The following is a 23,604-nucleotide window of genomic DNA, read 5'->3' as shown; positions in this document are numbered from 1 at the left end:
TGAAGCAGAGGCTGGATGGCCATTTGTCAGGGGTGATTTGAATGCAATATTCCTGCTTCTTGGCAGAATGGGGTTGGACTGGATGATACCCCAGGAGGTCTCTTCCCACTCTTATGATTCTAGGATTCTATGTTCAGCAGTGGAACTCTCTGCCCTGGAGGGAGTGTGGTGGGGGCTCCTTCTTTGGAAGCTTTTAAACAGAGGCTGGATGGCCATCTGCCAGGGGTGATTTGAATGCAATATTCCTGCTTCTTGGCAGAATGGGGTGGGACTGGATGATGGCCCAGGAGGTCTCTTCCCACTCTTATGATTCTAGGATTCTATGTTCAGCAGTGGAACTCTCTGCCCTGGAGGGAGTGTGGTGGGGGCTCCTTCTTTGGAGGCTTTGAAGCAGAGGCTGGATGGCCATCTGTCAGGGGTGATTTGAATGCAATATTCCTGCTTCTTGGCAGAAGGGAGTTGGACTGGATGGCCCATGAGGTCTCTTCCAACTCTTTGATTCTATGATTTTAGGGGGGTGGGGGTGGGGGTGGGGGGAGATAGTGGCAAGCAAGAAGAGTAAAAACAAAGCCCGTTCTGGGATAAGCATGCCTAGGAATGTGGGGGGAGGAATCCCTCACTCTAATCCTATCCCTGGTCTGGCTACTCATTGAGAACTGGAGACTTGATGACACAAGAGGCTTGTGCAGTCCAGGGAGGAAACCCAACAGAAAGGCCCAGGAGTGTTTTGCGGGGTTCCTCAGCCTGAGCCACAGGGTCTGCTAGCGACCCCTCCAGGAAGTGGAAGATCCAGAGGTGGGGGAACATGAGGGCAACCAGGCAGACCTTTCTTGAGCTCAAATCCAGTGTGCTGGTACGGCTGTACCAGGAGCTCCAACTTTATTTTCTTTCTGTTATCTGTTTGCAGTCATAGGGCAGGCCTCCTGTCCATCATAATTAAGCTCCTTGTTCTGGGCTCTGGGAGGGAAAGGAGCCATTTTTTGAGCAGTCTCACATAAGGAAGCTAAACTATAGGACGTAGACCAGCTCGCCCCATAGAAAAGCTTCTTTTCTCAAGAACATCCGGGGAAACAGAAACAGAAATTCCCAAAAGCTCTGGCTGAGAGCTCACAGCCTCTCAGCCTCACAGCAATCATTATCAGAGGGAAAACAACCCTGAGGTTTTTAAAGAATTCTCTGAGGGAGGACAGCACTACAGATCCACAGAATTCCAGCTGAAATATCTACAAGCCTAGGCTGGTAGGTCTACTCAATACCCAGATGCATTTGGAATCGGTAGCAGGACCCACAGCGATGAGCCATAGATAGTAAACAGCCTGGGAAAGGTTAAATAGGGTTTTTTTCCTACAGAGAAAGTACAGTTAATCAAAGTCAGGTACCAGTCCATTGAGGACTAGACTCAGAAAGCCTTGAAGTGTTGTTTGAACCATTGAAGATTCGTTGTTTGTTCCATAATAAAGACTTTGTTGCGTCATTAAAGACTCTAAAGACCATCACTTCAGAAAAATCCCCGAGAACCTCTCTTTGAGGCGCCCCTGACTTCCCGCTGGGCTTAAAGTATACGTCCTATAGAAAAGACAGCTGTTACAGGCCCAGCGCGCAACAGAACATCCAGCTTGGTCATATTTATTTATTTATTTACATCATTTTTATTTTTTCCTGCCCATTTCAGCCCAAAGGCGACTCAGGGCAGCATACTTGGAAGCTAAGTAATGTCAGCCCTGGCTGGGACTTGGGTGGGAGACCCTCAACTCATGCCAAGTGCTATGCAAGTCAAGGCTTCCTGAGTCTTTCCCACCCAAGACATCTTTGTCCAAGTCCAGGTGGATCTGCATACTTACCAAGATCAAGCACTCACTGACAAATCAGCATCATCTACAAGACTTGCAAGACGAGGATGGCCTCAGTTTCTGGAGAAGAGTTATTTCTCTCTCTTTGGTTGCTGGGAGCAGGCATCCTGTTTGTCCAAGGGGCTTCCTGTGTGGAGAGGATGGGGGGGAGAGGGTAAAACTGAAATGAGGTGGGGGGCTCTCAGGACCCATTGTTCTGTGGGACCCACTGCTTCTTCCTCTCCCCTCTGTCTTCTTAGTGACTCAAACTCTGAAAGGCACACAGGCTTTTTGTGGGGTTTCCTGCCCATGTGGCATTTGCCTTGGCCTGAGCAACGCCTTGAGCCGGTGGTCAGCTTGCAGACCCTTCCAAGAAGTGCGAGGTCCAGGGGAACACGAGGGCTGCTGGGCAGACCTTGGTTGGGCTATTGATTGATTGATTGATTGATTGTGTCAGGAGCAACCAGACAGTTGTATTACACTTCTAACAGAACAAAAACAAACAGACAAAAACAGAGTTTGCAAGTTTGGAAGTTGATTAAATGTCCTTTGACCAGTCTCTGGCCCCTTGGAGTGCCTCTGGTGTTGCCGCAAGAAGGTCCTCCCTTGTGCATCATGTGGAAGAAGGGCTCAGGTTGCATCGCAGCAGGTGGTCAGTGGTTTGCTCTTCTCCACACTCGCATGTCGTGGATTATTCCACTTTGTGGCCCCATTTCTTGAGGTTGGCTCTGCATCTCGTGGTGCCCGAGAGCAGTCTGTTCAGCGCCTTCCAAGTCGCCCAGTCTTCTTCTGTGTGCCCAGGTGGGAGTCTCTCATTGATTGAGGCTCTGGGTTTGAGCCTGCCACTTTTGGACTCTCGCTTGCTGAGGTGTTCCAGCGAGTGTCTCTGTAGATGTTATGAAGCTATTTCTTGATTTAAGGCATTGAGGGACATGGGAGAAGCCTCCTTGTAGGATTGCAACACATCCAGGTGCCCCCTGGACAATGTCTTTGTAGATGGCTGATTCTCTCAAAACAGAAGCAACTTACAGCATGCCACCCTTTGGGGTAAAAAGGGCGGAATATACATTTATTTTTATTTATTTACTTACCGTATTTATATACCACCTTTCTCAGCCTGGAGGCGACTCAATGCGGTTTACAGTCGGCGCAATTAGATGCCCCCAACAACATAAATTACCATTAAAAACAATTAACATATAATATAAAACCAGTAGAAACATAAGCCCTCAGCATAAATGCTGTAAATAAATAAATAAGCTGTAAATAAAGGGGTTATTTCCCCTTTTTTTTTTTTGAAGTACAGCTGAAGCATTTTCTGCAAAGTCCGCTGCAAACACTACTTCTGGTGAAGCGAGGCCTGTCAATGTCTGAAACAGTCACGGGGGTGGGGGGGGGGGGTATTCAGAAACCCTTTCCTGATCCCAGTGTGTCCAGGACTTCACTTGCACTTTGTCAAGCTGGAAATAAAGGGGGCGATTTTCCTTTTTGAAAAGTACAGCTGAAGCATTTTCTGCAAAGTCGGCTGCAAACACTACTTCTGGTGAAGAGAAGTGTGCCCTGGGGGGGGGGGCGAGCCCTCCATTCCCTCGTTCCCGTGGGAACCGGAGCCCACAATGGAGGGAGGAGCTTGGCCCGGAGGGGCGGGGCGTGGGAGATAAGGGGCGGGGCTTGTTCGGCGGCATGGCGAACAGGTGGGCGCGTGGGGAGGGTCAAGCGGGTCAAGGAGGTCTCTGGAGTCGCTTGCCATACGAGTTTCCCCTTTCATCTCCTCTTCCCCCCAAAGTCCCCCCCTCCACGAGGATTTTGGGCGGAGGGGCGTGGCGTGGGAGATAAGGGGCGGGGCTTGTCCCGCAGGATGGCGAGCAGGTGGGCGCGTGGGGAGGGTCAAGCGGGTCGGGGGGGGGGGGGTCCCTGGAGTCGCTCCCCTTCCGAGTCTCCCCCTTCACCTCCCCCCCTTTCCCCCCCTAAAAGCTTGGGAGGAGGGGTGTGGCGTGGGAAATAAGGGCGGGGCTTGCCCGGCAGGATGGCGAGCAGGTGGGCGCGTGGGGAGGGTCAAGCGGGTCGGGGGGGGGGTCCCTGGAGTCGCTCCCCTTCCGAGTCTCCCCTCCCCCCGAGGAGCTTGGACGGGGGGGGCGTGGGAGATAAGGGGTGGGGCTTGTCCGGCGGCAGGTGGGCGCGTGGGGAGGGTCAAGCGGTTCAGGGAGAGGGGGGAGTCTCTGGAGTCGCTCCCCTTCACCTCCCCTTCCCCCCCCCCCCCCACTGTCTCCCCTCCCTGAGGAACTTGGTCCGGAGGGGCTTGGCGTGGGGGATAAGGCGTGGGCTTGTCCGGCGGCATGGCGAGCAGGTGGGCGCGTGGGGAGGGTCAAGCGGGTCGGGGGGAGTCTCGGGAGTCGCTCCCCTTCACCTTCCCTGTTCCCCTCTCTCTCCCACTCTCCCCCCCCCCCCCCCGCGCCCCAAATAGCACCTACGGGCGCCTGTGGCGGGAGACCCGCGTGACGCTGGAGGACCTGCTCTCGGCGGAGCTTCCCCCGGAGCCCCCCCGCCCGGAGCGGAACCGCGCGTCCTTCGGCCACGGGCTGGGGGTGCTGTTCGCGCGCTACGTGGGGGCGGCGCGGCGCCTGGAGGCCTGCTACGACCAGGGCGTCCACCCGCAGAAGCGCCCCGTCCTCCGGATGCTCCTCGACGCCGTCCTCGGCCGCGTCCTCGAGCTCAAGCACCAGATGGTCGAGCTCGACCTCTCCGAGACCCACTGCCTCGACCACGCGCTCCACGAGCTCAAGCTCACCCCGGTCGGTTGCGGGTGGGGTGGGGGGGGCGCGTGGGAGGCAGAGGGTGGCAGCCACGCGTGGGATGGCTTCAACCTTCCTTCCAGGGGGGTTGGACTCCAACTCCCACCTGGAGGGAGGGCCCACGTTTGCCCACGCGTGGTGGAAGCCAAAACCCTGACCCGCCCTTCCTCCCTCCCTTAGGCCGACCTGGAGGTCCCCATCCCGCGGTACTTCCTCAGCGAGCGCGCCAAGGTGCTGCTGGAGCGGCAAGAGGTCCTCGCGGGGCTCCTGACACGCGTGGGACCCGGAAAGGCCCTCACCGTGAGACCCGCGCCCACAAACCCCTCCTTCTTGACTCAAATCGCTTCCTTCTCTGGGGGTTCAGAAGCAGGGTGGGCTGTGCGGCGAGTTTCTCCGGGCTGCGTGGACAAAACGCTCCCGAAGCATTCTCTCCTGACCTTTCGCCCACATCTCTGGCAGCAGGCATCCTCAGAGGTGGGGAGGTCTGCTGGAAAGTAGGCAAGGGATGTTTTTGTATCTGTGCATGTGGGGTTTATACTTATTTATTTGTTTATTTACTATTTTTGTATACTGCCTTTCTCAGCCCACGGGCGACTCAAGGCGGTTTACATAGGCAAAATTCATATATATATATATATATATATCTGGAATGATGTCTAAGGTGGGAAAAAGAAAGAACTCTTGTCTGTCGGAGTGGGAATGCTGCAATCGATCGCCTTGATTAGCATTGCAAAGCCTTGCAGCTTCAAAGCCTGGCTGAGGATGCCTGCCACAGATGTGGGCGGAACGTCAGGAGAGAATGCTTCTGGAACGTTTGTCCAGGCAGCCTGGATAGACTCAGTGATTCCGGGCAGGAAAGCCTTTGTCAACACATAGAAGCAGGGTGGCTTGGGTGGTGCCTGCCTGCCTGGCAGAAGGGGGCTGGGTTGACTGGATGGCCTTTAGGAATCCTTTCCATATCTGGGCTTGAATCTCTCTCTCTCGCTCTCTCTCTTAATCGTATCTATAGCTGGCTGGCCATCTGTCGGGAGGGCTTGGGTGGTGCCTGCCTGCTTGCCTGGCAGAAGGGGGCTGGACTGGACTGACTGAATAGCCTTGAGGGGTCACTTCCAACTCTGGGGTTGAACCCCCCCCCCTCTCAATCATGTCTATAGCTGGATGGCCATCTGTTAGGATGGGTTGGATGGTGCCCGGGGGTCCTCATCATCTCTGGAATTGAATTTCTCTTCTCTCTCTCTATCATATCTATAGCTGACTGGCCACCTGTCGGGAGGGCTTGGGTGGTGCCTCGGGGGTCCCCTACAACTCTGTGGTTTAATCTCTCTCTCTTTCAATCAATCAATCAATCAATCATATCTATCGATCTATGTATTGATTGTTATTTCTTTGTTATTTCTTTGCGGTATTTGTATTCAACCCTTCTCAACCCCGAAGGGGACTCAGGGTGGGTCACATCTATAGCTGGCTGGCCACCTGTCGGGAGGGCTTGTGTGGTGCCTGCCTGCCTGGCAGAAGGGGGCTGGACTGAATGGCCTTTGGGTGCCCCTTCCAACTCTCTTGATCACATCTCTGGCTGGCTGGCCACCTGTCGGGACAGCTTGGGTGGTGCCTCGGGGATCCCCTACAACTCTGGGGTTGAATCTCTCTCTCTTCCAATCAATCATATCTATCGATCTATGTATTGATTATTATTTCTTTGCGGTATTTGTATTCAACCCTTCACAACCCCGAAGGGGACTCATGGTGGGTCACATCCATGGCTGGCTGGCCACCTGTCGGGAGGTGCCTGCCTGGCAGAATGGGGGCTGGACTGGGTGGCCTTTGGGTGCCCCTTCCCACTCTCTATGGCTGGCTGGCCGTCTGTCGGGAGGGCTTGTGTGGTGCCTGCCTGCCTGGCAGAAGGGGGGCTGGACTGGATGGCCTTTGGGTGCCCCTTTCTACTCTCTCGATCACATCTCTGGCTAGCTGGCCACCTGTCAGGAGTACTTGGGTGGTGCCTCAGGGGTCCCCTACAACTCTGGGGTTGAATCTCTCTCTCTTCCAATCAATCATATCTATCGATCTATGTATTGATTATTATTTCTTTGCGGTATTTGTATTCAACCCCTCTCAACCCCGAAGGGGACTCAGGGCGGGTCACATCCATGGCTGGCTGGCCATTTGTAGGGAGGGCTTGGGTGGTGCCTGCCTGGCAGAAGGGGGCTGGACTGGATGGCCTTTGGGTGCCCCTTCCCACTCTCTATGGCTGGCTGGCCACCTGTCGGGAGGGCTTGGCCAAGGGTCAAGGGGGCAGGGGGTGGTGCCCGGCGCTGACCTTGACCCCCTGCCCTCTCTGTCCTCCCCCCCCCAGCCTCTCTCTCTCTTTCAATCAATCAATCAATCATATCTATCGATCTATGTATTGATTAGTATTTCTTTGCGGTATTTGTATTCAACCCTTCCCAACCCCGAAGGGGACTCAGGGCGGTTCACATCCATGGCTGGCTGGCCATTTGTCGGGAGGGCTTGGGTGGTGCCTTCCTGCCTTGCAGAATGGGGGCTGGACTTGATGGCCTTCCTACTCTCTCGATCCCATCTCTGGCTGGCTGGCCACCTGTCGAGAGAGCTTGGATGGGGCCTCGGGGGTCCCTTCCAACTCTTACTCTCTCTCTCTCTCTCTCTATCATATCTATGGCTGGCTGGTCATCTGTCGGGAGGGCTTGGGTGGTGCCTCGGGGGTCCCTTCCAACTCTTTCTTTCTCTCTCTCTCTATCATATCTATGGCTGGCTGGTCATCTGTCAGGAGGGCTTGGGTGGTGCCTGCCTGGCCGAAGGGGGCTGGACTGGATGGCCTTTGGGTGCCCCTTCCAATTTTTTTTTGGCTGGCTGGCCGTCTGTCGGGAGGGCTTGGCCAAGGGTCAAGGGGGGGGGGAGGGGGTGGTTCCCGGCGCTGACCTTGCCCCCCTGCCCCCTCTCTCTCTGCCCCCCCCCCGCAGCCCCCCCGCCCCGGTCTGCCCCGCGAGGAGGCGGTGCGGCTGATCCAGATGGCGGAGCGCATGCGCCAGGGCCGGCTGAGGGCGCGCTTCATGGCCGAGATCCGCCGCGACGAGGAGCGCGAGAGGAGGGCGCGCGAGGCCGGGCTGGCCGAGCCGGACAGGAACACCGCCGCCACCGTCATCCAGAAGGTCAGCCCGGGGGAGGGGGAGGGGAGGGGGAGGGGGTCAGAGGGGGCCAGAGGGGACCCTGACCCTCACTGCCCCTTCCTTTCCCTTTCAGATCTGGAAGGGCTGCATCCTGCGGAGGATGACGGCGGCGGCGCGGCAGATGGAGATGGCCTTCATCGGGATGGTGGGCAGACCCTCCCCCTCCCCTCCCTCCTCCCCCTCCCTCCCCCCCTCCCCCCCTCCCCTCCCCGAGAGTGCCGAGTTCAGCGTTTCCCGTAATTGCGTCCTCGGGACGATATTTAAAATCCATTTGGGGACCAATGAGGCGGGAAAGTGGCAGGAAAGCGAGGAGGGAGGGGGCGGGGGAGGAGGAGGAGCAGCCCATTAAGAGCAGCTTCCCCCCTCCACGTCCCCCCCTCCACGTCCCCACTCCCCACGCACACCCACGCGCCCACTCCCACGCGCACACACGCTTCTCACCATCTGAATATTACGAAGAACTTCCCGATTATGAGAGCCGTTCAGCAGTGGAACTCTCTGCCCCAGAGTGTGGTGGCACGCACACGGTTCTCACAATCTGAACATTAGGAAGAACTTCCTGACTGTGAGAGCCGTTCAGCAGTGGAACTCTCTGCCCTGGAGTGTGGTGGAGGCTCCTTCTATGGAGGCTTTTAAACAGAGGCTGGATGGCCATCTGTCGGGGTGATTTGAATGCAACATTCCTGCTTCTTGACAGAATGGGGTTGGATTAGATGATGGCCCACTAGGTCTCTTCCAACTCTAGGATTCTATGATCTAAGGACTTCCTGACTGGGAGAGCTGTTCAGCAGGGGAACTCTCTGCCGCGGAGTATGGTGGAGACTCCTTCTTTGGAGGCTTTTAAACAGAGGCTGGATGGCCATCTGTCGGGGGTGATTTGAATGCAATGTTCCTGCTTCTTGGCAGAATGGGGTTGGACTGGATGATGGCCCACCAGGTCTCTTCCAACTCTAGGATTCTCTCTCCAATCCACTAGACAAATTTCTCAAAATCCAGACAGAAAGTGCGTCTGAGGTAAACCTCAGTGGGAGAAAGGTCTCAGTCTGTGAGAAGGCCTCACAGAGTGAGGTAGACATTATGGGGTTGGACTGGATGGCCCACCAGGTCTCTTCCAACTCTAGGATTCTATGAAAAGCTGAAGTTCTACATAAGCAGGTGTGCCTGTAGCTTAATAGCTGTCAGTCTGAGGTAAACCTCAGTGGGAGAAAGGTCTCAGTCTATGAAAAGGCCTCACAGTGTGAGATAGGCATTATGGGGTTGGACTAGATGGCCCACCAGGTCTCTTCCAACTCAGTTCTATATAAGCAGGTGTGCCTGTAGCTTAGTAGCTGTCAGTCTGAGGTAAACCTCAGTGGGAGAAAGGTCTCAGTCTATGAAAAGGCCTCACAGTGTGAGATAGGCATTATGGGGTTGGACTGGATGGTCCACGAGGTCTCTTCCAACTCAAGGATTCTATGAAAAGTTGCAGTTCTATATAAGCAGGTGTGCTGTAGCTTAGGAGCTGTCAGTCTGAGGTAAACCTCAGTGGGAGAAAGGTCTCAGTCTGTGAGAAGGTCTCACAATGAGATAGGCATGATGGGGTTGGACTAGATGGCCCACTAGGTCTCTTCCAACTCTAGGACTCTATGATTCTTCCCAAAGGAGCCGGAGCCGCAGCTGATGGGCGCCACACCGGCCATGATCCGGGCACAGCTGGGTGAGGAGCTGAGGCGCATGCGCCAGGCCGACTACGAGGCCGAGTACCAGGAGGCCCTTGACCACGTCCGCGACGCCATCTACGAGGCCGAGGGGCCCTGCATGCGCGAGGCCCTCAAGGAGCAGCTCCGACAGTGGTTCATCGAGTGCCAGTGAGTCCAGCCCACCACCCGCTGCCATATCCCGCCCTCCAAGTGTTTTGGACTCCAACTCCCAGCATTCCTCACAGCCTCAGGCCCTTTCCTTCCCCCTTCCCAGCCGCTTAAGCGGCTGGGGGGGGGGGGGGGAGGAAGGGGCCTGAGTCTGTGAGGAATGCTGGGAGTTGGAGTCCAACATACCTGGAGGGCCAAGATTTGCTGGATAATACCTTTTGAAAGGAATGGCATGAACTCGTTAGGAGTCAACCCATTGAAAAAGTTATATTCATAAGCATTCGTGTAATGGCACACAGGTAACTCAGCTATTAAACTGCTAAACCATGTCTTTGAACTGCCAGGGACAAAGGCATGCCACTGCACAAAAACAAAACAAAAATAATATACAGTAGAGTCTCGCTTATCCGACATAAATGGGACGACAGAACATCCGAAAAATGAAAATGTTGGATAATACAGAGTCACAGGTATAGCACATAAGTAACTCAGTTGTTAAACTGCTAAACCATGTCTTTGAACTGCCCAGGACAAAGGCATGCCACTGCACAAAAGCAAAACAAAAACATATGCAGTAGAATCTCGCTTCTCCGACATAAATGGGATGACAGAACATCAGAAAAATGAAAATGTTGGATAATACGGAGTCACAGGTATGGCACACAATTAACTAAATTGTTAAACTGCTAAACCATGTCTTTGAACTGCCAGGGACAAAGGCATGCCACTGCACACAAACACAACAAAACAAGACAAAAAACATATACAGTAGAGTCTCGCTTCTCCGACATAAACGGGACGGCAGAACATCAGAAAAATTAAAGTGTTGGATAATATGGAGTCAATGCCTTGAGGCTAGAGCAGCCCAGCTGGAAGTGCCCGGATACAGAACAGGACCATGGAAATCACAAAGAGAAGGAGGGAGGAGGCTTCCGCTTCCGGTCCTCCCTCCTCCACCCTCTTGTATTGTCTAGCAGCTGGGGGGGGGGGGGGAGGAGGAAGGGGCCTGAGGCTGGTGGGAGTTGCAGTTCAAAACACCTGGAGGACCAAAATTTGCTGGACACCACCTTTTGAAAGGAAAGGCATGACCTCGTTAGGAGTCAAGTTGTCAACCCTTTGAAAACGTGATATTCATAAGCATTCATGTAATGGCACACAGGTAACTAAACCACGTCTTTGAACTGCCAGGGACAAAGGCATGCCACTGCACACATAAAAACATATACAGTAGAGTCTCACTTCTCTGACATAAATAGGGCAGCAGAACACCAGAAAACTGAAAATGTCGGAAAATATGGAGTGGGGGACACCTAGAATACTAACAACAAGGACTCAAGGGTCAAGGCAGGGGGAAACCTCGGTGCTAGAGCAGCCCAGCAGGAAGTGCCCGGATACAGAAGAGGAGCGTGGAAATCACAGAGGGAAGGAGGGAGAATGCTTCCAGTCCAGCCTCTTATCTGGAATGTCGGATAAGTGAAGGTCGGATAAGCGAGACTCTACTGGAATGTTGGATAAGTGAAGGTCGGATAAGCGAGACTCTACTGGAATGTTGGATAAGTGAAGGTCGGATAAGCGAGACTCTACTGGAATGTTGGATAATTGAAGGTCGGATAAGCGAGACTCTACTGGAATGTTGGATAATTGAAGGTCGGATAAGCGAGACTCTACTGGAATGTTGGATAAGTGAAGGTCGGATAAGCGAGACTCTACTGGAATGTCGGATAAGTGAAGGTCAGATAAGCGAGACTCTACTCTTAGCTTGCAGAGTTTTGGAAATGTTTATTTGAAGTTGAAATTGCAGTTGCCCAAAACATCTACTCTCTCTTGAAACCTCTTAGTTTAAAATATATGCACTCAGAGACAAAAAAAAATCCCCAAAGTCTTCTTTTGAAAAGTAACATATCTTGTTTATTCACAAACATCTTGTATTAATTCAGCATAATTCAGGCACAATTCACAAACGTTTTCAGCCCAGTTTACCTGTGCAAACGTATCTCCCTCTTCGTACCACCAAGGACCTTAAGATCATCCGGTGAGTCCCTGCTCTTGGTCCCACCGCCATCGCAGTCGCATTTGGTGAGGATGAGAGACAGGGCCTTCTCTGTGGTGGCCCCTCGGCTGTGGATCTCCCTCCCTTATGAGATTAGATCTGGCCCATCCCTTCTGATCTTCTGGAAGAAACTCAAATCCTGGCTGTGGGATCAAGCGTTCGCAGAATAGACTGATTTACGGGGGAAGATAAGGTTTTAGTGGACTGATTTGGATGACAATTTGAACCAGCCAACTGTTTTAATGTATATTTACAACAGTTTTTAAATGTATGCTAATTGTATTTTATGTGTTATGTTATTATATTGTCTTGGCACTGAATAGTTGCCTGTCGTTAGCCGCCCAGAGTCCCTCTTTGGAGGTTGAGATGGACGGGGTAGACATGTTCTGGATAAATAAATAAATAATTCTTATTAAAGTTCGGTTATAGATAGGATGTAGTTTCTCTGGCAAATGAATACGTAATTAGCAAATAAGAATCAAGGGAACTGGGACTCAAAAAGATCTTGTTGTAGGAGTCTACTACAGACCTCCAAGCCAGGAGGAGGAACTTGATGAAGTCTTCTGCCAACAGTTGACCAAACAGGCACAGAGAAGAGATGTAGTAGTCATGGGCGATTTCAACTATCCCGATATTTGCTGGAAAACAAACTCGGCCAAGAGTACAAGGTCCAACAAATTCCTCGCTTGCCTTGCAGACAATTTCATGGTCCAGAAGGTAGAAGAGGCAACAAGGGGATTGGCTACTCTTGATCTCATCCTAACAAATGCGGAGGACCTGATCGATGCGGTCGAAGTGGTAGGATCCTTAGGGGCAAGTGACCATGTGCTCCTGCAATTTGAGGTACAAAGGAAGGCCGAAACTAAGACAAGTCAAACCCGCATTTTGGACTTTAGGAGAGCCGATTTCCAAAAATGAAGGAAATGCTGAGCAGCATTCCGTGGACACAGATACTAAAAGACAAGGGAGTTACGGATGGATGGGAGTTTCTCAAGAGTAAAATACTCAAGGCGCAGTTGCAAACCGTGCCAACAAAGAGAAAAAATAGGACAAGTCCAAAGAAGCCAGAATGCATGTCCAAAGAACTTCTAACTGTGCTAAGACACAAAAGAGACATGCACAAGAAGTGGAAAAAGGGAGAAATCACCAAAGAAGAATTCAAACAAATAGCCAACACCTGTAGGGAAAAGGTCCGCAAGGCTAAAGCACAAAACGAGCTCAGGCTTGCCAAGGACATTAAAAACAATAAAAAGGGCTTCTATTCTTATGTCAGTAGAAAAAGGAAAAACAAGGAGGCGATAGGACCTCTTTGAGGAGAAGATGGGGCAATGCTGACAGGGGATAGGGAAAAGGCAGAACTACTTAATGCCTTCTTTGTCTCGGTCTTCTCACAAAAAGAAAATCATGGCCCATGAGGTCTCTTCCAACTCTTTGATTCTATGATTCTATATGTACATTAACAAACAAATAGTGAAGGCTTGGAAGGTCCAAAATTTCTCATTTGCTGACCATGTCCTTCCTCTCTTTCTCTCTTCAGCGACTTTACAGGGCGTTTCCCAGATTACCCAGAGGAGGGTCTCGGGGGCTGCGCTGTCCTCTTTGCTGAGAAGACCCCTGAAGAGGTGGGTAGAAGGGGGCTGAGGAGTGGGTGGGGCCCAGTCCGCAGGTGAACCCCCCAGTAAGCCCCTCCTTCCGCTTGACAGGTGAAGGCCGATCTGGACCTGGCGGAACTCCTGGCCGAGAAGAAGAAGAAAGAGAAAGCGAAGAAGAAGGAGGAGAAAGGCAAGGACAAGAAGGAGGGCAAGGAGAAGAAGGAGAAGGAGAAGAAGGAGAAGAAGGGCAAGAAGGACAAGAAGGCGGTGAGGCGAGGAGGAAGACCCCTCCCCAAAGGGAGGGGGGGGCTTCTGGTGGAGGATGGAGTGCTGACCATGATGGGGAAGGGGGTCGTCAACCTACCATCCTTCCTCCCTCCCTCCCTCCCTCCCTCCCTCCCTCCCTTCCTTCCTTCCTTCCTTCCTTCCTTCCTTCCTTCCTCTTTCCCTCCTTCCTTCTTTCCTTCCTTTTTTCCTCCCTCCCTCCCTTCCTACTTTCCTTCCTTCCCTTTTGTCTTTCCTTCTTTCCTTCCTTCCTTCTTTCCTTCGTTCCCTCCTTCCCTTTTGTCCTTTCTTCCTCCCTCCATCTCCCTTCCTTCCTTCTTTCCTCCCTCCCTCCCTCCCTCCCTCCCTTCCTTCCTTCCTTCCTTCCTCTGTCCCTCCCTTCCTCCTTTCCTCCCTTCTTCCCTCCCTCCCTCCCTTCTTTCCTTCCTTCCTTCTTTCCTTCTTTCCTTTCTTTTTTTCTTTCTTCCTTCCTGTCTCCCTCCCTTCCTTCTTTCCTTCCTTCTTTCCTTCCTTCTTTCCTTCCTTCCCTCCTTCCGTCCTTCCTTCCTTCCTTCTTTCCTTCCTTCCTTCCCTCCTTCCCTTTTGTCTTTCCTTCTTTCTTTCCTTCCTTCCTTCCTTCCTTCCTTCCTTCCTTCCTTCCTTCCTTCTGCAGGAGGAGGATGAGGGCCTGACGCTCTGCCCCTCCAAATTTGTGGGCACCATCAACCAGGGCTTCATCCGCTACACCGGTGAGTGGGGGGGAGGGGGGCAGGAGGGGGAGGGGGCCTTGGTCCTCCCCCCACCGTTCACCCCTAACCCCCCTCCTCTCAAGGATGCTGGAGCGACCGCGACGAGGTGGAGAACTTTGAGCAGCGCTTCCAGGAGGAGCTCATCAAAGCGGAGAAGCGGCGCGAAGTGGAGACCGAGATTCGGCTTCAGGTGGGCGGAGGGGTTGGGTTTCATCCCTGGACTGCACAAGTCTCTTGCCGCATCAAGTTTCCAGCCCTCAATGAGTAGCATGGATGAGCTCCCTCTGTCAGCTCCAGGGGGGGGGATGTTGGGTTTCATCCCTGGACTGCACAAGTCTCTTGCATCATCAAGTTTCCAGCTTTCAACGAGTAGCATGGATGAGCTCCCTCTGTCAGCTCCAGCTCACCATGTGGGACATAAGAGAAGCCTCCCACAAGGATGGTAAAACATCAAAACATCTGGGCAGCAACCCCTGGGCAACGTCCTTGCAGATGGCCAATTCTCTCACACCAGAAGCGACTTGCAGTTTCTGAGGTTGCTCCTGAAAGGGAAAAAAAGTAGAAAGACAGGAAATAGGATTAGGCTGAGGGATTCCCCCCCCCCCTCCCACATACATACACATACATACACACATTCCTCTGCATGTTTTTCCTAGAAAGGGCTTTGTCTTTCCTCTTCCTCCTTGCCTCTGTCTCCTCCCCTTTGATGATGTAGCAATGGAATTTTGTGAGGGAACTTCCTTTTCAAAAGTATTTTTACTGCTCTGGGGTTGACCGTGCGGTCTCCACCATTTTCCACCCTCTTCTGCTTTTCTTCCTTCCAATCAGGATGCACTTTTTGCCTCTTTTTTAAGGCAAAATGTAGCTGCATGGATTTTTAAGAACTTTTTGTCCTTTTACCTTTCTTAGAAAGTGAGACTTAGTAACCTAGTCCATCTCCAAGACCTTTTCTATCTAGAATGCATTTCTTTTACTTCAATAAATACTTTTGAACCTAAGGTTCTGACTCTACAATCCTGATCCATCCTAAGAATAGAAGCTTCTCCCAGCTCATCCCACTTTAGTTTCTACTGGTTATGAAGTTCCCAAGTTGTTCAGCTGAGGGGCACTCATGTCATTCAGGGCCAGGAGCCACACAGTGCCCCCCCCCCCCCCCAGCTGGTCAGCCACATGTTGGACCTTGCCTTCCTCTTCCTCTTCCCCTTCTTCTTTTTCCTCTTCTTCTTCTTCTTGTTCTTCTTCTTCTTCTGGTACTCAGCTATGTTTATGGTGGGATCACCCCTTATAACCCCTCCCTTTCTTCTCCCCCCCCCCCCCCGGCAGGTGGACGAGCTGATGCGGGAGGAGCTGCAGAACCTGCGCCGTGCGATGGGCCAAGAGGAGCCCCGACCCGCCAAGCCCCGCAAAGGGGGGAAGGGGGGAAAGGTCAGCCGGGGGTCCACGGGGAGGGGGGGAGGGCCTCCTCGTGGGGGATGAAGACCGGCTTCCTCTCTGTGTCTCTCTTTCTCTTCCTCCACGCAGAAAAAAAAGGGGAAGCGGGGCAAGAAGGAGAAGGACCTGACCCCAGACAGGTAGGGCGGGGGAGAGAGGGGGGGAAGGAGGGCGGAAGGGGAAGGACCCCCCCCTCCTCCAAGGAAGGTCCTGGCCCGGAGGGGGATCCCCTTCCTTGTGCCCCCTCTTTCCCCTCTTCCTCCTACAATTAAGGCGGGCCTGGCCAGGAAGGGTCAATCCCACAGACAGGCCTGCCAAGCCCCCCCACCCCGAACCTCATTTCCCGCAGGTGACGTCATCCGTCGTGTTGGGGAATCTGAGTTGTTAGGCTCAAAATAATAATAATATAACAATAATAATAATCACCCAGTGGTGATCAGCACACTGGGTGCAGTGCCTCAAGACCTTGGCCTGCACTTAAAAACAATCAGCGATGACAACATTACCATCTCTCAGCTGCAAAAGGCCACTTTACTGGGATCTGCACACATTATTCGCTGATACATCACACAGTCCTAGACACTTGGGAAGGGCCCAAGGTGTGATCCAATACAACAGCCAGCAGAGTGATCTTGACTGTTGTGGACTCATCTTTTTGTGTTTGAAATAGTAATAGTAATAATAATAATAATAATAATAATAATAATAATAATAGTAACAACTTTATTTATACCCCGCTACTGTCTTCCCAAGGGGACTCAAGGAAAAAGATCCATGCAGCTACTTTTTGCCTAGAGAGAGGCAAAATGTGTCCTCAATGGAAGGAAGAAAAGGCAGAAGAGACAAATGCAGACCGCTAACATGAGGCCAAGCCCAACAATTACAACAAGGCAAAAAGAATTCAACCATACAATCATAGAATAGCACATCAAAATAAAATACAATAAAATATAGCAAAAGAAAATAATTCAAGATAAACACAGGATATAACATAAAATAACAAATAATATTGAGCAGAGTAGGCTGGGCCAATTACAAAGGATAGAAATTTTAAGCCCTGGGTGAGATGGATGAGCAGAGTAGTGTACCTACATTCTATGAGCTAGGATAAGCTTTCTCTAGGATAAGGATGGCAGAGTCAGAACTTTAGGTTCAAAACCATTTATTAAATTAAAAGAAATACATTCCTGATAGAAAAGGTCTTGGAGCCAACTAGCTTACTCAGTCCCATTTTCTAAAGAAGGTAAAAAGAATAAGATCCATGCAGCTACTTTTTGCCTAGAGAGAGGCAAAATGCGTCTTTACTGGTAGGAAGGAAAGGCAGAAGAGACAAATGCAGACCGCATGGTCAACCCAAGGCAATAAAACTTCAAGACAAAGTTCCCTCATGGAATTCCATTCCTACATTACTAAAAAGGGGGAGGGGACAGTGGCTATCAAACCTAGAGTCAGAACTTTAGATTCAAAATCATGTATTGAAGTTAAAATAATACATTCTGGATAGAAAAGGTCTTGAAGCCAACTAGCTTACTCAGTCTCATCTTCTAAAGGAGATTAAAAAGGGTAAAAAGATCCATGCAGCTACTTTTTGCCTAGAGAGAGGCAAAATGCGTCCTTACTGGTAGGAAGGAAAGGCAGAAGAGACAAATGCAGACCGCATGGTCAACCCAAGGGCAATAAACTTCAAGACAAAGTTCCCTCACAGAATTCCATTCGTACATCATTAAAAAAGGGGGAGGGGACAGTGGCTATCATCGTAGAGTCAGAACTTTAGGTTCAAAACCATGTATTGAAGTAAAAGAAATACATTCTGAATAGAAAAGGTCTTGGAGCCAACTAGCTTACTCAGTCTCATTTTCTAAAGAAGGTAAAAAGAATAAGATCCATGCAGCTACTTTTTGCCTAGAGAGAGGCAAAATGCGTCCTCACTGGTAGGAAGGAAAGGCAGAAGAGACAAATGCAGACCGCATGGTCAACCCAAGGGCAATAAAACTTCAAGACAAAGTTCCTTCACAGCTACTTTTTGCATAGAGAGAGGCAAAATGCGCCCTTAGTAGTAGGAAGGAAAGGTAGAAGAGACAAATGCAGACCGCATGGTCAACCCAAGGGCAATAAAACTTCAAGACAAAGTTCCTTCACAGCTACCTTTTGCCTAGAGAGAGGCAAAATGCGCCCTTAGTGGTATGAAGGAAAGGCAGAAGAGACAAATGCAGACCGCCGCGTGCACCGAGGGCAATAAAACTTCAAGACAAAGTTCCTTCACAGCTACTTTTTGCCTAGAGAGAGGCAAAATGCGCCCTTAGTGGTAGGAAGGAAAGGTAGAAGAGACAAAAGCAGACCGCGTGGTCAACCCAAGGGCAGCAAAACTTAAAGAGGAAGTTCCCTCACATAATTTCCTTACTACATCATCAAAGGGGAAGGGGACAGTGGTGGGCAGGAGGAGGGAAGACGAAGCCCACGCACGGGGAAAGGAATCCCTCCGCTCAACCCTGTCTTTAGCCTTGCTACTCATTGAGGACTGGAGACTTGATGACGCAAGAGACTTGTGCAGTGGAGGGATGAAACCCAACATGGAGGCTCCCTTCTCTCCCCCCCCGCCCCCCCCCCCCCCGCAGGACCGTGGACTCTCTCTACGAGGAGCTGGTCCTGCAGGGCATCATCAAGAGGCCGCCCAAGGTGCAGCTGGCCGACTACGCAGGTGTGATTGGGTGGGGGCGAGGGGGGAGGGAGGGGGCGCTCACCTGAGGTCTTTTGACCTTTTCTCCCCCCCTCCCCCCCCCCCCCCCCCCCCCGCAGGCGACTTCAACTACCTGGGCTCCATCCTCCGGCAGCAGCAGATAGAGCCGAGCCCCTCCGCGCTGGACATCCGGCAGAACGTGGCCCTCTACGCCATCCTGCGACTGGGTGGGTGGGTGCGTGGGGGGCGAGTGGGAGGCCCCTCCCAAGGGAAGGCGCCCCTCTCTCCCCGGTTGACCCCTCCCTCCCCTTGGTGTCTCCCCCCCCGTCCAGGCTCGGCGGCGGTGCATGAGTGTGCTCCGCTGGTGCGGTCTCTGCTGCTGGCGGGCCCCCCCGGGACCGGGAAGCGGATGCTGGTCCACGCCGCGTGCACCGAGGCCGGCGCCAACCTCTTCGACCTCTCGGCCGTCAACCTGGCCGGGAAGTACCCGGGGAAGGCCGGGCTGCAGATGCTCATGCACCTCGTGCTCAAGGTCCGTCCTGGGAGGGGGGGGGATAGAGGGGAGGGGTCACGCGTGGCACCCTCTCTCTGCGTGACACCCCCTCCCCCCCTCGATCCGCAGGTGGGGCGCCTCTTGCAGCCTTCCATCATCTGGGTGGGCGACGCCGAGAAGACCTTCTACAAGAAGGTGCCCCGAGAGGAGAAGGAGGTGGGTGGGGGGCCAAGGGGGGGGGGCATAGGGGTCCCGCTCCTTCGGGGCCGGGAGGGCTCCCTTGCTTCTTCCTCCCCCCCCCCTCTCTGTCTCTCAGCTGGACCCCCGCCGCCTGAGGAAGGACCTCCCCCGCGCGCTGCGCCTCCTGAAGCCCGGCGACCGCGTGATGCTGGTGGGCACCTCCTCCCGCCCTTACCTGGCCGACCTCAAGGGACTCTGCCGCACCTACGAGCGCATCCTCCTCGTGCCACGCCCCGACTACGCCTCCAGATTCGGTATGCGGGGTGGGGGGGGGGGGCGCATGGGGGGAGCGAGGGGGAGAGGAAGGGACGCCCCCGCCTTCCCTTCCCCGACCCTTAGCCTCCCCCCCTCCCTCTCAAGCCATGCCCCCCTCCCTTCCTTTTCTCCTTCCTTCTTTCGTACTATTGTATTTGATTTATTTAACACCCGCTTGTTTTGGCATTGAATGCTTGTCAGTTTGTCACATTGCTGGAGAGCGCGGATGAGCTTCCACTGTCAGCTCCAGCTCCCCGTGCAAAGGGGACACGAGAGAAGCCCCCCACAAGGATGGTAAAACATCAAAACATCCGGGCAACGTCCATGCCGACGGCCAATTCTCTCACACCAGAAGCAACTTGCAGTTTCTCAAAAGTCGCTCCTGACACGACAAAAGAATCCTTATTCTTGTTATAGCCCTTCCTTCTCTTAACTTTCCTTCTCTTCCTTTCGCTTCCAGTATCTTTCCTTTTCTCTTTTTCTTTTTTCCATTCCAGTCCTTCCTTCTTTCTTCCCTTCCTCCCTTCTCTTCACCATCTTTCTCTTCCTTTCACTTCCATTTCCTTCCGTCTTTTTTCTCCTCTTCTATCTCCTTCCTTCTGTTAACTTTCTTTCCATTCTTTTCATTTCTAATTCCTTCCTTCCATCCATCTTTTCTTCTTTCTTCCATTCCATCTCCTTCCTTCCTTCCTTCATCTCCCTTCCTTTCCTCCCTCCTTCCTTCCTTCTCATCACCATCTTTCCTTTACTTTCCTTTCAATTTCCTCCTTCCTTCTCTTAATTTTCCTTCTCTTCCTTTCACTTCCATTTCTTTCTTTCTTCCGTCTCCTTCTTTCCTTCCTTTTGTCCTTACTTCCTTTCCTTTCCTTCTTCCTTCTCTTAACTTTTTTCATTCCTTTCACTTCCGTTTCTTTACTTCCTTGCTTCCTTTCCTCTTTTTTTCTTCCTTTCCTCCATTCCCTTCTCTTAACTTCCTTTCATTTCACTCCCCTTTCTTTCTTTCTTTCTTTCTTTTCCTTCCTTCCTTCCTTTTGTCCTTCCTTCCTTCCCTTCCCTTCACTTCCATTACTTCTTTTCCTTTTTTTCTTCCTTTCTTTCCTTCTTCTCCTCCATCCCCTTTCCTTCATTTGGTCCTTTCTCCCTTTACTCTTCCTTTCCTTCCTTGCTCCCCCCCCCTCCGCTTTCAATTCCCTTCCTTGTGGAGGGGGGGGGCGTACACTCACCCCCTGCTGACCCTCTCCCCCCTCTCCCCCTCCTGTCTGTCTTCCTTTCTTCCACTCCATCTCCTTCTTTCCTTCCTTTTGTTCTTTCTTCCTTTCCTTTCCTACTTACTTCTCTTAACTTCCTTTCCCTTACTTTCAGTTCCATTTCTTTTCTTCCTTCCTTCCTTTGGTCTTTATTTCTTTCTTCCATTCCATTTCCTTCTTTCCTTTCTTTCGTCTTTCCTTCTTTCTTTCCTCAATCCTCCCTTCCTTCTCTTAACTTTCTTTCCCTTCTTTTCACTTCCATTTCGTTCCTTTCACCTTTCTTTACTTTTACTCTCCCAACTTCTTCCTTTTGTCCTTTCTTTTTTTCTTCCTTCTCTCCCTCCTCCATTCCTTCTCTGCACCACCTTTTCCTTCCTTTTTCTTCCATTTCCTTCCTTCTTTTCCTCTTTCTTTCTTCTCTTCCATCTCCTTCCTTCATTCTCATAACTTTTCTTTCATTCCTTGCACTTCCAGTTCTTTATTTCCTTGCTTCCTTTCCTCTTTCTTTCTTTCTTTCTTTTTTTCTTCCATTCCATCTCCTTCCTTCTTTCTTCCTTTACTCCCTTCCTTCTCTTAATTTTCCTTCCCTTCCTTTTACTTCCATTACTTCCTTTCCTTTTTTTCTTTCTTTCTTCTCCCGCATCTCCTTTCCTTCATTTGGTCCTTTCTCCCTTTACTCCTCCTTTCCTTCTTTGCCCCTCCCCCCCTCCGCTCTCAATTCCCTTCCTCGTTGGGGTGTGTGTGTGATTCACTCACCCCCTGCTGACCCCCCTCTCCCCCCTCTCCCCCTCCTCTCCCCCCCCCCCGTAGTGACGTGGCGGCGCCTGATCGAGCGCCAGGGCGGGGCGGTGTCTTCCCGGCTGGACATGAGCGCGCTGGCCAAGGTGTCGGAGGGCTACAGCCAGGGCGCGATGGCGGGGGCGGTGTCGGCCGTGCTGAGCGAGCGGAGGCTGCTCCAGCTGCCCAAGAGGCCCCTCCTGGCCGCAGAGCTGCTCCAGGCCCTCGCCCGCGCTGACCCCGTCTTCCCCGAGGAGGAGCGCCTCCTCCAGGTGGGCCAGGGGGCCTCGAGGGAGGGCAGAAGGGCGGGGGATTCGGCCACGCCCCCCCCTCGGCCCCTGGTCACGCCCCCGCCCCCCCTGCCCCCCCCCGCAGGACTGGTACAGCAAGACCCCCCTGGGGAAGAAGAAGAAGCGCGAGGAGGAGGAGCGGCTCCGCCTGGCCGAGATGAAGGGCAAGAAGAACAAGAACAAGGACAAGGCCAAGGGCAAGAAGAAGTAGCAGTCCAGCAGCAGCAGCAGCAGAGGGTGGTCAACCCATTGGCTTGCATGCATATGCAAATCAGGGGCAATAAACAAATGGGAGCTTCCAGAGTTGGTCTTGTTGGGGAAAGACAAAGAGAAGGAAGGGAAGGAAAGCACCATCAAAGCACCCCCCACAGATGGCCACCCAGCCTCTCTTTAAAGCCAGCAGAAACTTAGATGTGGTGAAACCTGGAGAAGCTTCTCTTCCTCAGGACTGCAGAGTCAGAACTCTAGGTTTGAAAGTATTTATTGAAGTCAAAGAAATAGGTAGAAGAGGTCTTGGAGTTCACTAGTTTATGAAGTCTCATCTTCTAAAGAGGTAAAAAGGGTAAAAAGTTAAAAAAAAAAGTCCATGCAGCTACATTTTGCCTGCAGAGAGAGGCAAAATGCGTCCTCACTGGAAGGAAGAAAAGGCAGAAGAGGCTGGAAAAGGGCAAGCTCAGGGCAATAAAACTTCAAGAGGAAGTTCCCTCACAGAATTCCATTGTTACATCTTCAAAGGGGAGGAGACAGTGGCCTCTTCTTAAAAGCCTCCAAGGATGAGATTCCGCCACACTCCGAGGCAGAGAGTTCCACTGCTGAACAGCTTTCCTTACTCCCAACAAATGGAATCTTCCAGAGTTGGAAAGACAGGGAAAAGGAAGGAAAGGAAAGCACAATCAAAGCACACACACACCCCACAGATGGCCACCCAGCCTCTCCTTAAAAGCCTCCAAGGAAGGAGATTCCACCACACTCTGAGGCAGAGAGTTCCACTGCTGAACAGTTTTCCTTACTCCCAACAAATGGAATCTTCCAGAGTTGGAAAGACAGGGAAAAGGAAGGAAGGGAAAGCACAATCAAAGCACCCCCCCCCCCCCACACACACACACAGATGGCCACCCAGCCTCTCCTTAAAAGCCTCCAAGGAAGGAGGTTCCACCACACTCCGAGGCAGAGAGTTCCACTGCTGAACAGCTTTCCTTACTCCCAACAAATGGAATCTTCCAGAGTTGGAAAGACAGGGAAAAGGAAGGAAGGGAAAGCACAATCAAAGCACCCCCCCCCCCCTCACACACACACACACAGATGGCCACCCAGCCTCTCCTTAAAAGCCTCCAAGGAAGGAGATTCCACCACACTCTGAGGCAGAGAGTTCCACTGCTGAACAGTTTTCCTTACTCCCAACAAATGGAATCTTCCAGAGTTGGAAAGACAGGGAAAAGGAAGGAAGGGAAAGCACAAAGCACCCCCCCCCCACACACACACACACACAGAGATGGCCACCCAGCCTCTCCTTAAAAGCCTCCAAAGAAGGAGGTTCCACCACACTCCGAGGCAGAGAGTTCCACTGCTGAACAGCTTTCCTTACTCCCAACAAATGGAATCTTCCAGAGCTGGAAAAACAGGGAAAAGGAAGGAAGGGAAAGCACAAAGCACCCCCCCCCCCCACACACACACACAGAGATGGCCACCCAGCCTCTCCTTAAAAGCCTCCAAGGAAGGAGATTCTACCACACTCTGAGGCAGAGAGTTCCACTGCTGAACAGCTTTCCTTACAGCTAGAAAGTTCTTCCTCACTTTCAGGTGAAATCTCTTTCTGTTGTCGAAGGAAGGCTTCACTGGGTTGCAGTGAGTTTTCCAGGCTGTCTGGCCACCTTCCAGAAGCATTCTCT

At 52.2% G+C, this 23,604-nt stretch overlaps 1 protein-coding gene across 1 annotated transcript; it reads left to right on the top strand.

The window, feature by feature from the left end:
• Positions 1 to 4,165: 4,165 nt before the first annotated feature.
• IQCA1L (IQ motif containing with AAA domain 1 like) lies at positions 4,166 to 22,014 on the top strand. Its single transcript, XM_067470591.1, has 18 exons — positions 4,166 to 4,621; positions 4,802 to 4,921; positions 7,597 to 7,785; positions 7,877 to 8,089; positions 9,445 to 9,650; positions 13,238 to 13,322; positions 13,404 to 13,559; positions 14,230 to 14,305; positions 14,389 to 14,495; positions 15,629 to 15,730; positions 15,842 to 15,876; positions 18,352 to 18,434; positions 18,533 to 18,640; positions 18,746 to 18,945; positions 19,036 to 19,122; positions 19,223 to 19,400; positions 21,459 to 21,697; positions 21,801 to 22,014. The coding sequence occupies exons 1-18, from the start codon at positions 4,166 to 4,168 to the stop codon at positions 21,924 to 21,926; spliced, it is 2,766 nt and encodes a 921-aa protein (XP_067326692.1). The 3' UTR covers positions 21,927 to 22,014.
• Positions 22,015 to 23,604: the final 1,590 nt, after the last annotated feature.

The sequence above is a fragment of the Anolis sagrei genome, chromosome 6 (assembly GCF_037176765.1).
Source record: "Anolis sagrei isolate rAnoSag1 chromosome 6, rAnoSag1.mat, whole genome shotgun sequence".
Lineage (NCBI taxonomy): Eukaryota > Metazoa > Chordata > Lepidosauria > Squamata > Dactyloidae > Anolis > Anolis sagrei.
This window is presented reverse-complemented; position numbering and strand designations above follow the sequence as displayed.